General features: G+C 56.8%; 2 protein-coding genes across 2 annotated transcripts; both read right to left on the bottom strand.

The window, feature by feature from the left end:
- Nucleotides 1-55: 55 nt before the first annotated feature.
- Nucleotides 56-466, bottom strand: NHLRC4 (NHL repeat containing 4; the record flags this gene model as incomplete). Its single annotated transcript, XM_080942024.1, has 1 exon — nucleotides 56-466. One exon carries the CDS (start codon nucleotides 464-466, stop codon nucleotides 56-58), a length of 411 nt encoding a protein of 136 aa, XP_080798150.1.
- A 2,633-nt stretch (nucleotides 467-3,099) lies between these two features.
- Nucleotides 3,100-5,376, bottom strand: PRR35 (proline rich 35; the record flags this gene model as incomplete). Its single annotated transcript, XM_080908061.1, has 3 exons — nucleotides 5,293-5,376; nucleotides 4,010-5,118; nucleotides 3,100-3,742 (listed from the first exon to the last, which is right to left on the bottom strand). The coding sequence occupies exons 2-3, from the start codon at nucleotides 5,077-5,079 to the stop codon at nucleotides 3,100-3,102; spliced, it is 1,713 nt and encodes a 570-aa protein (XP_080764187.1). The 5' UTR covers nucleotides 5,080-5,118; nucleotides 5,293-5,376.
- Nucleotides 5,377-12,754: the final 7,378 nt, after the last annotated feature.

The following is a 12,754-nucleotide window of genomic DNA, read 5'->3' as shown; positions in this document are numbered from 1 at the left end:
TCAGGCCCGGCCAGTCCGGGCTCAGGCAAGGGGCTATTTTCCCTAGAGCCTACCCTCAGGCCATCTCCCCCAGATACTGGTACACTTTGATGCGGTTGTCCCCTTCGTCTGCCACCACTAGTTGACCCTGGGGTGCACAGGCCATGCCCAATGGCCTCTCTAGTCCCTCCAACTGCAAGCAGATGGGTGGCCCAACCCGAGGAAAGAGAGTCACTTGGTGCCTCTGCTTATCAGCCACAATAATGCTACCCTCTGCATCAGAGCACACACCCGCTGGATGACCGAAGCTATGCCCAGTCAGGGTTCCTAGGGAGCCCAGAGGCTGGTGGGCACTGCCAAACAGTTGTACATCCCCAAACTCTTCACTCACAGCAAGGCCCCCGTCAGGCCCAGGACCCACCCAACAAGGGCCCTCCAGACCTAGCATGGAGGTTGGATCAAGAGGCTCGAAGGTTGGTCCTAACATGAAGCTGTGCACAATTCCAGGCAAGTAGTCTGTCACCAGGAAGTGGCCAAGAGCATCCACGGCCAGCCCTCGGGGGGACAAGAACTTGCCTACAGTCACCCAGTGGCCCTGGGGTTCTCGGGAAGTGTACTGGAGAGCATACACAGCCCCGTGGATGAGGTCACTGACCCCCACAAGCCCTGCAGCTGTCACAGTCACATCCTCTGGAACAAAGGCTCCGGTTCTAGGAATGCAGCAGGGTAGTTGACAAATGGAGCGTCCCTCAAGATCCAGCACATGGACACAGGATGCAGCACCAGCCGTCAAGAAGAGCAGGCCATCTGGGGAGCAGTGCAGGCCTCGGGGGCTCCCTGCAGCCCCTGCTGGCACCAGGATTTGTCCCAGCAGCCGAGGCTGCCAAGAGCAACTGGCATCTCTAAGTTGGTCCAGCCTGAGGTCAGGCCCTCGAGGGCAGGTGGCTGGGGGTAGGGATGGCCCAGGAGGTCAAGGAGTCAGAACAGATGGGAGGCCAAGGGCAGCAAACAGTCAGTCTCGGCGTCTCTGTAGCTGCAAAAGAGTTGGAACATCCATGTGTGCAGATGGTGGCTCATGGGTGCTAGCACCCTCTCCCATCGTAAATGAAGAGCCGAGGTGAGGTAGGAGGTGGAGGGTAAGGCTGAGCTTCCTGTGTGTTCAATTCCTCCTAGTTCTGAGCGCTCACCTGGTCCCCAAGCACAGCAACCACACAGGTGTCTAGGTGTCTGCAGCAGTAGACTAGGAAATATTGCGCACTCAAGAGGGTCAAAGGTTTAGCTCTAAGGCTCAAATCGAGCGCATAGCTGTGTCCTGGCTTGGCAAGGAGGAGGAGGGGAGGAAGATAAGCAGCATTTCCCAGCCCTGGGATGACTCCTAAGGAATGGCCTAAGCTGGTGTTGGCCCCCACCACCACCACTACCACCTCCACCACCACCATACAAAGCCCCTCTGCTTTAGCCAGGGAGACATTCAAACCCCAACCTCCCAGGGCTCCCCACTTGCCCCTATCCCCTCCACAGAGATCTTGATACCTCTTACCTGGGGCTAGCTGCCCTCAGGGCTTTAGGTCAGGCCTCTGTTGTTAGAGACAGCTTGGGTGTTGGTGGGGGAAATGGGGAGGGTGGCTAGGGGAGGAGTCACCAGACAAGTTTCCTGCAGGGACAAGTTGAGCTGTTTGGATTGAGTCCTCAGCCTCCAGGCCTGTACCTTCTGGCTTGGTTGGATCCTCACATGGGCCTAGCTCGCCCTTACCCTGAACACTTTCTACTGTCCCTGCATAGCTCCATTGGGCAAGCCTGACCGTTCCAGGAGGCACCCCAGTCCTCCGCAAGTATAGGCCACCTCTCCAGGCAAGACATTTGTGCCCGGACCACACCTTGGTCACCCTCTTGCCAGCTCCACCAAAAAGTCAAGCTGGTCCTGTCTTGTCCTGTGAGTCTGGTGATGCTGTTGCCTCCCAGGATCAGAAAGCAGGGTGGTGGTAGGCACAAAGGGGTGCTGAGAGGAAGGTGTCTCAGATTTAAGACCTGAAGTTCCTTGGACCCCTGACTCTTCCCTCAGCAGTTCCCCGGGAAGCCTTCAGGTCAGTGGTGCCCAGCTAGCTTTTATCAGCCTTGGTCTGCAGCCCTACAGCACCCTGAGCTGGTCAGCCAGAACCCTAGCCCCAACGCCACCTGTAATGCCTCACAGTGGGGTGGCTTCCTGATGCTATCACCAGGTAGGTGGTTAATGGGGCAGCTGAAGGTCCTGTTCCGACTGGCCCTAGCCTGGCCAACCCAGCCCCAGTGAGAACAGTGCCTCCTCCGAGGGCAGCTTGTACTTCAGGGCATTCCTGGGTGGGCTACGGCCCAGCTCCCCGGGGAGAAAAGTGGTTTGCTATGGCTGGGGGGCCCCAACAGCCCTCCCTGGCTGTCTCCCACCCTGGCCTGTGGAAGGCCAAGCAGGGCTGTACTGGGAAGGAAGCAGTGAGCTGTGAAGGCCACCGATGCCTATCATGGCTGCAGGGGCTGGCGGGGGGCCCAGGAAGGCCACACGGGGTAAGCAGCCTGGAGCCATGGAAGGCAGGAAGCTTTGGCCACCACAGGCAAAGCTGGCATTAGGCTGCTTGGATGGATTCAGGCCCAAGGACGTGCAGGGTCCTTGCCCATCCCCAGTGAGCTGAAACAGGCCAGGTCATCCTGCCACGTCTGCCTCTCTGCCATTCTTCCCTGAGTCCCCTAATTGAATGTACCCAGGCCACCACTTGGCCCCAGACTCTTTGCACGAGCCAAGTCCACAATAAGGATTTTTGAGGCCAAAGGTGAACCCCAGCATGGTGCCTAGGACACTTGCTCACTGGGATGCTCAGACCAGGGACGTTTCCTTGAGGGCGCTAGGTGCTTATACAGGGACAGAAAAGGAACGAGACCCAAGTAGGGGTGTTTAATGGTGGTTTCTATTTTAATGTTCACAACTCCGTTCAATAAATAAATCATGGCCTTGCTATGTCCATATGACCTCATAGATAAGTCTTTATCATGGGCTGGTGGGGGAGTCGGTGGTGGGGGTATCTGTTCAGAACACATGCACACTGACAGGCCCAGACAATGGGACCCAGGCCAGGGAGAGGAACCCATACTCTATGGTGGCTGTGAACAGACGTCACTTGGGAGGATCTGCAAACTTGGGGTATCTTTAGGGGTCTGGGAGCTGCCAGCTCCGAGACGATTACCCCAGCCACTACCAGGAATCACAGGGTCCTCAGGGGCCTGGAGCGGGAGGACAGGAGGAGGGACACTGGAATCAGCCTCACACTTGGTAGTGCGGCTCGAGAAAGGCTCAAGTACAGGGCTCAATATGCTGGAGGGCTCCGAAGTCCCCCTTGCCAACATGGGGCCTGAATCGTGCAGCCCCCAGGACTCTGCAGGTGCCTCAGTTGCCTTGGTAGGCCCCCGCTTCACCGAGAGGTCCAAGGGTGTGTCCAGTGGACGAGCTGCCCGGGCCAGTGCCTGATGGATGGTGAACAGCTCTTGGCGAATCTTGCCAAGCTGCTCCCGGAGAGGTCTGGGTGCTAGACCCCCAGCCGGTGCCAGCTGCCCCAAGCACTGCTCCACCCTGGCGTAGTCACCAAAGGCCTGGGTCAGGTCCTCTCCCACTGGGACTGAACTTCCTAGCACTTGGCCTTGTGGCTGCTGCAGAAGGTGGACCTCAGGGCCTGAGGTCTCAGGGTCACCTGGTTCCTTGTCCTCAGGCCACAGTGTGAGGGAGGAGCCTGCCGGCAGGCTGAGAAGTAAAAGCCAGTCAGGAGGATATCCTTTCCGTTAATGTCCCCCTAACCCCAAGCTTGTGTCTTCTGCTCAGTGTCACCCATACCCCAGGGAAAATAAAAGGCTCCAGTCTAGAATGGGACATAGAGAAGAAGAAAAAAGGACTCTCAGGTCCCTCTGCCTGAAGTCTCTACTCCGAGTGAGTTAGGTAAAGATGGCCTAGTCTCCCACCCAGCCCACCCCTGACACCCGCATGCTAGGACCCAAAGCTCCTGATACCCACCTGCTCTGACAGCCAAATTTTGCCAGGTTCAAGGGGGCCTTCGGGAGCTCAGGCATGTTACCTGCCGGCAGCCTCTTCTGCGGATTGTTGAGAGTCACTCGTCCTAGCTCTCCTTCATGCCCTGCGTCCCCGGAAGTGCCATGGGGCCAGGGTCCCCCGGGCCCCAGCACAGGCACCTTAAGCAGCCCAGGAGCAGCCAGAGCCCCAGGAGGTCCCTTGAGGGGCACAGAGGGCTTCGCAGGGGCAGCCCTGCCTGCTGACTGTCCTAGGTTGTGATCTAGTAGCAGCGGGTAATACAGGCGGGGAGCCAGGCCTGGACGCTCAGGTGTCTGTGGGGCTGGGAAGGCTGTGGGGGGCAGCAAGGGGCTTGCTGAGGTCAGGAAGGGCATGTGGGCTGCTGCAGCAGCCAGTGAGGGTCCCAGATAGGAGAAGAGGCCTGGGCCAAGAGGGTAGTTGACACCCAGCAGTGATAAATGGAGGCTCTGGGCTTCAGGGAACTCACCCTGGGCAGGTGGTGGGTAGCAGGGAACATTACTCTCAGAGCCTGTTGTTGAAGCTATAGTCCCTAAAGCCCCACTTAGCACGCCACCACTCAGTCCTGGCTTCCATGACTCTGACAAAAGGCTACTGGTGCCTGGACCCTTCCGGATGGGTCTAGACAGAGGGGGCAGTGACCCCGGGGACTCCTCTGGTCCAGGTTTGGGGCCCCTGCCACAACGACGCTGGGAAAAGTTGCCGGTGACAATGAGATCTGGCTCAGACGGCTTGCTACTAGGGTCTGAGAAGTCTGTGGAGCCGGTGGGGGTGGGCACCCGAGGCCTGGGTGAGGGGGGCGCACGGCGACATGCCCAGTCAGGGGAGTCTAACAGTAGAGAGAGGGAGTCTTTGCAGAGACTGTACTTCATGTGGTTGTAGAGATGTGACTTCTCCAGGCAGGTGAAGGGACACTGGAAACACTTATAGTTGTAGGGTTTTCCCCAGGGCCGTGGGATATAATGTGGCTTCTTGGGCTTCCGTGACCGTGCCCTTGTCCCAGTGCCCAGTCGGCATGAACCTGTCTCTCGAGACATGGCAGCCTGCTAGCACGCAAGCCCGGGCACCATGGCCACCTACAGATAGGCAAGACAAGGACCCCATTAACACTAGATCCTGCCACTCCCTCCTCTTCACTATGTGTCCCTGCATGAGAACCCAGGAAGCCCCAGTTCGCCTTGCCTCAAGGCCTCTGACCTTGATTCCGCAGACCCCCTCGTTCTTTTGAGAGGAGGTGTGGTGGCACTCACCTATAATCCCATCATTATGGGAAGCTGAGGCAGGTTGGTTGCTTTGAGATCCAAGCCATCCAGAGCTACAGAGTGAGATTCTGTAAAAAGAAATGAAAAAGGGGGTGGGGAAAGGAAAAGAAAATGGAGGCACCTAGGCATTCTGATCCAGGTAAACATAAATAAACTTGTAATGTAAGGAATGGTCTCTGGAGGGCCTAGAGGTCGCTGCTAAGAAGATATAGTTTATCTGAAATTAAGTTTAACTGGAGGTATTTTATTTACCAAGAGACCCTGTACAAATGCCCACTGCTGGGGCCCAGCTGGCCCTGCAGGCCAGTTCTGGGATAACTGGAAAGTCTCCGCTCTTAGACCCAAGCAGTACCCACTGAGCATTTGGTAAGGGAATGAGAGCAGCCGTGTGCAGCCAGAGCCACCAGTCGGATGGCTCTCTAGAAACACTTCCTTGGTTGAGCCACCTGCCCCTACCAGAAACTGAAGCAAATCACCAAGATTAGAAGACAACAGAAACTTCGACAACTGACTAAACACTATGTGTGCAAATGTGTGTAAGAACGCATGTGTGTAACGCAAGCCGGCTAGTGCAGTGTCGAGTGCACACTGGAGGTCTCTCAGGGGGGTTCAGCCACACGTGAGGCAAACCCAGGCTGGGGGGAGTGGATGTCACAGCATGGCCCCATGGCACAGCCACCTGCTCAACCCAGCTCCATCTGGGTGGCTTCAGGCAGGTCAGTGACTGAGCCCGCAGTGACCGCGCTCAGCCAAGACCCTCTTCTCCTCACGTCCTGCGCACTGGCTCAAAAGCTTCTTTCTTCATTCCATCTGGGCCACCACCTGGGCTGTCCACTATCCCAGCACTTGCACTTGTGTATGGTGCATGTGCACATAGGCTTTGGGTGTGTGCATACAAGCGTGAAAGATTCCCAAGGAATCCTTGTTCTATGCCTGGAGGAACAGCTCCTGCATGGTTGAGCTAACCAGGCACAGGGTGTACCACGAAGGGCACACACATCCATGCCACTTCCCACTCAGAATGGATATGCCTCACCACAAGAGTACACTTACATCACACACTATGCCTGAAAACACATGAAGACATGGCTGTGACTCACACTTGGTCATAGACTCATCATGGATGCAGACACACATGTGCCGCATAATTTTAAACAGCAGGGACGGAGGTGGAAGGCAGTTGCTGAACTCAGCTCTCTTGCGTGCTGGTCATTACGCTTTGCCCATGATAGACATTCACCTTTATTTTACTCTCACCGAAGACCAGGTAGACACCCCTTAGGTAGGCAGCTAGAAAGGTGAAAAGCACTGCATGCCAAAAGGCTGGGAACCACACAGGAAGTTCACATGGCCAGCCTGGGCTCTGGAGATGGCTGAGCCAACACAGGCTAAGGGAGACGCCAAGTTTGGGAGGTGGATGTTGGCTTAGGAAAGGGTCAGGAGACCCTGGGTGGGGGGGTGTTGCAGACCCAGCCCAGCCCTGCCATAAATACAGGCAGTCTCTTCTGCCTGCATCCCGCCCCCGCCCCCTCACCCACCCCGCTCCGCAAGATGTGATGACAGATAGGCATGTATGCTCAGGCGACAGAGGCGTCTGTGCAGGGGCCATCGATCACCCAGCCCTGGGAGCCACACAGCTGTGCGGATTGGTGCTACTGCTTAAACCCACCTCCCAGCCCGGACTGGGGGGTCCTCCTGGGGCCTTGAATCCAGGGGTTGGGGCTCCTCCTGTGCTTCCCTCCAGACCAGGTACCCGAGGTGCTGACCTCTCCAAGACCCAAAGGATGCTGGCCACTGATCCACTACAGGGCACATCCCTACATTAGCCACATATACACAAAGGCACACTTATCCTGCCCAGCGCCAGCCCCAGCCCCAACTTATGTCCTGGCATGTGCTCCCTGGCTGCGTGCCTGGTCCTGGTCTGGAGCTGGAAGGGCCAGCCCACCCGTCCGTTGATCCTCTTGGGATTCAATGCCCTACAGAGCTGAGGTGGACAGCTGGGACCCCAACACTTTTTTTTTTTTGCATCCCCGCTGCGGGCACCGCCCTGAGGAACCCTCTTGGTGCAGAGATCACTAGCAACCCCACCCATGCATTCCATCCAGTGCCAGAGCCCCAACTTCGCGGGAAGTGCCGCTCGCCCACCTTACCACGTCCGTCCGCCGAACCGAGCTTACGGCGTCTGCCAAGTGTGTGCGGGGCAAAGGGGCAAACTTCCCACTTGCGAACACCGCGGGGTAACTGAGGTCCAGAGTTAGAAGCGGTGGCAACTCCCCGATGCCGCCGCCGCCTCCCGCGTTCCCCGACGCCGACTCGCAGGCGCCCACCAAAGTTGGCAGAGAAGCGCGTGCGCCACGGCGCGAGCTCCCAAACGCAGCGACCTCCGACCGAGCTGGGCGCGGGAGGCGGGACAACCTCAGCCGCAGACCTCTTAGCACACTTTCCTGTGCACTCACCGGACGCGCTGGGACGGCTCCTGGAGGGAGCGAGGCTGGACCCGCCACTGTGCCGCAAGAGCTTGGAGTGGCGCGCAGGTGCGGGGCCGAGTGAGGGGCGCCTGGCACGGTCCCCGCCCCCGACGCCTGCAGGCTGCCGCGGGGGTGCGCAGAGGCAGCCAAGTCTCCCGGGTCCTCACAGCGGCAAGAGGGGGCGTCAGCACGCATCAGTCAGGACTCTGACCCCTGACAGCCGCCTGCCCACCCAAATCAGGGCCTCGGGGCTGAACCCTAGGACAGGGAGCCTCCAGAGAGGACCAGGAGAGGCCAAAGCCCAGAGTTCAGGCGGTGGAGTCTTTATGTCCTTGCCAGCTTCCACTGTGTAGTTAGTTCCTTTACTCCAAACAGGAGGCGTCTCCTACACCCCTTGCTCTGCCCGGTGATGGTCATCATGCATTGACACCCCTATTCCTGGATGCATCATGCCACTCCCAACCCTCTCCAGTTCCTAGGAGGTTCCTCCCTGCTTCAGAAGAAATCCAGTGCCAGTGCCAACTATCTGAAGGGCCTCATCCCCACTGGTGGCTTCTCCTGGAAGGGCTATGGGGGAAGGGGGAGGGTATGACAAAGGACCCAGGAGGGTTTGGAATGCTCAGCATGCAGTGAATGCTAGACCTCCCTTCCCTTTAGTGTCTTTATGGCCAGAACTGCTCCTGGGTTGTCAAAACTTAAACATCTAGGCTCACACTTCTGGCCAGGTCCCAGGGAATTTTGCCTAACTGGTGAGTTGCAGGGGTGCATGTGGGAACGGCATGGGTAGAGACAGATAATCTCTCTCTCCCTCCCTACAGCTCTGTCTCTCTGCCTGTCTCTGTCTCTGTGTCTCTCTGTGTGTGTGTGTCTATTTCCCCCTCTCTCCCTCTCTCTCTGTCTGTCTGTCTTTCTCTGGAGTCAGCCTGTGACTGGGGAGGATCCTTTAGCCCAGAGGTGTGCTGCATGATTTTCAAGCATAGAAGGGTGGTTGCTGCCCCAGGCTTGCCCTGTGGAGGCATAGAGGTCAAAAGACTCTTGGGAACCTAGAGCTCTTCCAGGTTCACTACTGGTTCCTGGGATTTCCTTAGCTGAGATTTATGGAAGAAGTGAAACCTTTCTAGTGATTCTGGGTCATTACATGGGGCCGTCATAGGTTTCAGGGCAAAAAGCTTTCGGTACTTCTGGTCCCCTGTCTGTTTGGCAGACGTAACTCCAGTCTAGTTTCTGTCTCCACGGCACCTTCCTCAAAGGCAGCCCACCCCCAGCTGAGGGACATCAGAGGTGGCAGCGGTGTCACAGCTTGTAAGGCGCGCTCCTCTCTGCCTGCCTGGCTCAGCTAACCAGCTGACCATACAGGTGGCCTGGGGCCAGGAGACAGCTTGAATGGCCACTGTGCCAATAGTCCTGGGGCCAGAAGACTGACTCCTCATAGGCACTAACTAGAGACGAGGGCTGACTCAGGTCACTCTGAGACAAGGTGAGGACACTAGGCATGGGCCCTTTATTCTCAAGGATAGCTCTGTACTCTTGAGCTACCTTCTTTCTGGGAATTAGGGGATAGCCTGTCTGACAACAGGGGCAGTTTGGAGGTTGTGGCCACTGTCCAGAGAAGGCCTGGCTTCAGCATTCAGGGAGTAAAGCCTGGTGTAGCTCCGGTGACTGAGCTTGTGGTCTGTGGAAGAAACCAAGAGGCATGCCATGTGGCACCTCACTTATGAGGTCAGCAGCCCTATGGATGACCCCTGCCTAGGCCAGCTCTAGGGAGGCCCAGAGAAGGGAGATGGATGGAACGTGTTGATGTCCAGAGTGGTAAAAGCAGGAAGGAAGTAGAGGGGCCCATATGCCCGGCAGTACCACCTTTTACAGGCCTTTTAAGAAATTTGGGTGAGGGTGAGGGGAATGAGAGAGGGGGAACGGGAGATAACATTTGGAATGTAAATACATGAAATATCCAATAAAAAACAATTAAAGGGGGGGGGGAAGAAAATTGGGTGAGAGGAGAGGGAGAGACCAAATCAAAAACAAAACAAAATAACCCTAAGGTATCTTTTCCCTGGACATTTTTTTTTTTTTTGTGCTTCCTAGAGGGGGGAATTCCTGAACTCTGGGCTTGTTCATGGAGGTCTGGAGAGTTTGGTGTGTCTGACATCACCCCATCTTCTGTCTAAGGGGCTCACAGGTACATACAGCCTCTCATGATTGCCCCTTCCTCTTCTCCCTCAGATGATGCCTCTTCTTGGGCCTTCTATCCAACCCTTTGGGAGTTGGGGACCGTAAGTTCTAGACGGCTCCACCTCCTGATGGGTGGCTGAGACCCTGTATGTAGCTTTGTCTTTGGGCTTATCAATCTGAACCTGAGACCCTGCCACATTCCCTAAGCAGCAGTCCTCTCTGCTCAAGAGTAGAGAGTGCCCCTAGTTTTAGGCCACTCCTGGCTCTAACAAGGGTCCTTCACTAGGATAGAGGCCTGGTATTCTCTCCTGGTGTGGGTCTTGGCTTCACCCTCAGCTGGAGGCTTACTTATTTCAGTCACTAACCTTCTCGCTTGATCTGCCCATGGCTGTCCGCCCGCCTGTCACCTCCATTAGCATTGGCCCTGTGTGTGCTGGGGGCTTGTGAGCCGGACGAAGATCCTGGACTCTGCCCTGTCTCCTTCCCTCAGTGTTGCTGCCCTCAGCAAGACAGGTAGGGAGGGGTTGGATTGTCTGGTACTCTACCATGGGCAGAGGGACAGTGGGTTGAGCCAAACAGGGTCTAAAGCCCATGCACAGAGGGACTTCATGGAGTGGCAGCAACTCTGAAGCTCTAGAGGTTAGTGCCACGCAGTAGCTCATTTTGTACCTTATGAGCACAAGATACACGGGAGCATCTAGAGTCCATGTGAAATTCCCATTCCCAAGAGAAAGAGATATCCTTGGAGTTTCACCTCTTGTACATTCAAAGTGTCCTTGGGGACTGTAGACAGGCTGGGGACTTGACTGCAGAGGTGGGATCATGCCTGACGTTCTGGACCAGCTGGAGCCTGCAGTTCTGGATGGCCCCAGGAAGCCACAGTGTAGAGTACACAGTATGGTAGGAGAGGCAACAGGGATCTGGAGACCACATAGGGAGAGCAGAGGCTCTGGAGGGGAGGTTGTGGGTGGCGCCCATAAAGGGGGCATATAAAAGCCTGGGGGAATCTTCTCCCTGGGGTCTGAGTGATGTATTCCTGGATTAGGTAAGGGCTGCCACTCTGCACGGGGCAACTGGATGGGTGAGACTCCAATATTCCCTGGAGGATCTGAGCCAGGTGTTGTGTGTGTGTGGTGGTGGTGGTGTGTATAAACTCCCTTTCATGAGAGCATTCTAGCTGGACAGGGCTTCTTCCTTTAGAGGGAGCAGCCTGCCTGTCCAGGTGGGTGGGACAAGCTCAGGCTGCCAAGGCCCCCACCCGGTCTCTGAGCCTGGCACTGGTTGAGCAGTGCCTGGGGCCGACAGCAGCCATATGTTGGGAAGTGGAGCTGTGTGCGTTGCTCTGCGGCCCCCGGGGCCAGCCTTCCTGGGCCTGTCACAGATGATTTTCCCTGCCTGAATGGCAGGCAGGATGGCGGGTGGGGCAGTGGGGGCCCGTGAGCTAGCCCTATGTTCAGGCCCTCTACTGCTCTCAACACTAGGGTCTGCACCACTCTTGGGAGTAATCCAAGAGCTGGGCTTTAGCTCTGAAGCCCCCAGAATTTCACTGAATAAACCCTGTGGTGGGTACCCCTTTTTAACTCAAAGTTGGGGTTCAGGAGATTTCTGGTTGGTCAGTAGGAACCTCCTGCTTGGTGGTGGGTGGTGGCCAGGGGTCCACACCAGGCTGTTGTGTGCCCCGGGCAGGTAGAAGAGGGCCGGGAGCTGCAGCCCTGTCAGCCCAGCGCCCAGAGCTCTGCGCAGGGAGGCAGGGAGGCCATGGCTAATTTGTACACTAAGTGCTTCTGACAGGGATGCCTCGCAAGTGAGAACATGCCACTGCCCTCCCTGGGAAGGCCACAACGGCTAGCAATGAAGACAGTAGGCCCAGGAGAAAGGACCAGAGGGACCAGGGCCAATGAGAACCAGGAATCTGAGGAAAGCCAAGAACAGGTTGATGGCTACTGGAATGGTCCGACACAGCATGGACACGCTGTACAGATGAGGTGGACACAGACAAGGGACAGCCCTCGTGTCCACTGTGCTACTCACTAGTCTTGTAGCTCTCTTGGGCTCTGTGACCTCCTGTACAGGACACAGGACAGTCTACTCAAGTCTACCCTAGCCTACTGATACTATAGTGTAAACTCTGACCAGTCTGCCTCCTTCCCTTCTCTAGGCCTCTTAAACTAACAGAATCAAGCAGTCTTCTGAGGAGCTCCAGGCCCCTTCCAAATACTAGTCCAAGAGCTTTACTTATATGTACAACTCCTCTCTGGATGCCCCTTTGCTCCCCCTCCCCCATATACTGGGGTCCACATGGAGGGGAAAGCTGAGACTAACCAGAGTGGATGAGCATGGAGTGGCTGGACTCTTGTCTTGCCCTGAGAAAGTCCTGGCCTTTCTCTTGAGATGTTCTGGGGCTGGAGTTGCAGTGTGGTGGGTGCCAGGTGAGTAGGGCAGAGAAAAGGGGTCTCTGGTCTTTGACTACGAAAGATGCCCAGAACTGGCTCCTGCCACAAGTACACATAGGGGCAGGTCTTGCCCCTCCATCATAAGAGAAGGTCCAGCCTGGTGCGCAGCCGCACAGGGGCAGGGAAGGCGCTGTGGGCGGCAAGGTGAGATGTGTTGTGGCAGCTGCCCCGCTGCCCGAGGCCCGCCCGGAGCGAACACTGCTGGTGGCTTTAATTGCTTTCACATTCGATGGGCTGGCCTGTGACAGGCTTCTTACGCAGTGCACTCCGGCCGGCTGTGAACCCCCAGCCCCCGCTTGCCCAGGGGCATCCTCCAGCTCCTGAAGGGGCCTGGGCTGCTGGCCAGAGATGGGC

The sequence above is a fragment of the Micromys minutus genome (assembly GCF_963924665.1).
Source record: "Micromys minutus genome assembly, chromosome: 31".
NCBI lineage: Eukaryota > Metazoa > Chordata > Mammalia > Rodentia > Muridae > Micromys > Micromys minutus.
This window is presented reverse-complemented; position numbering and strand designations above follow the sequence as displayed.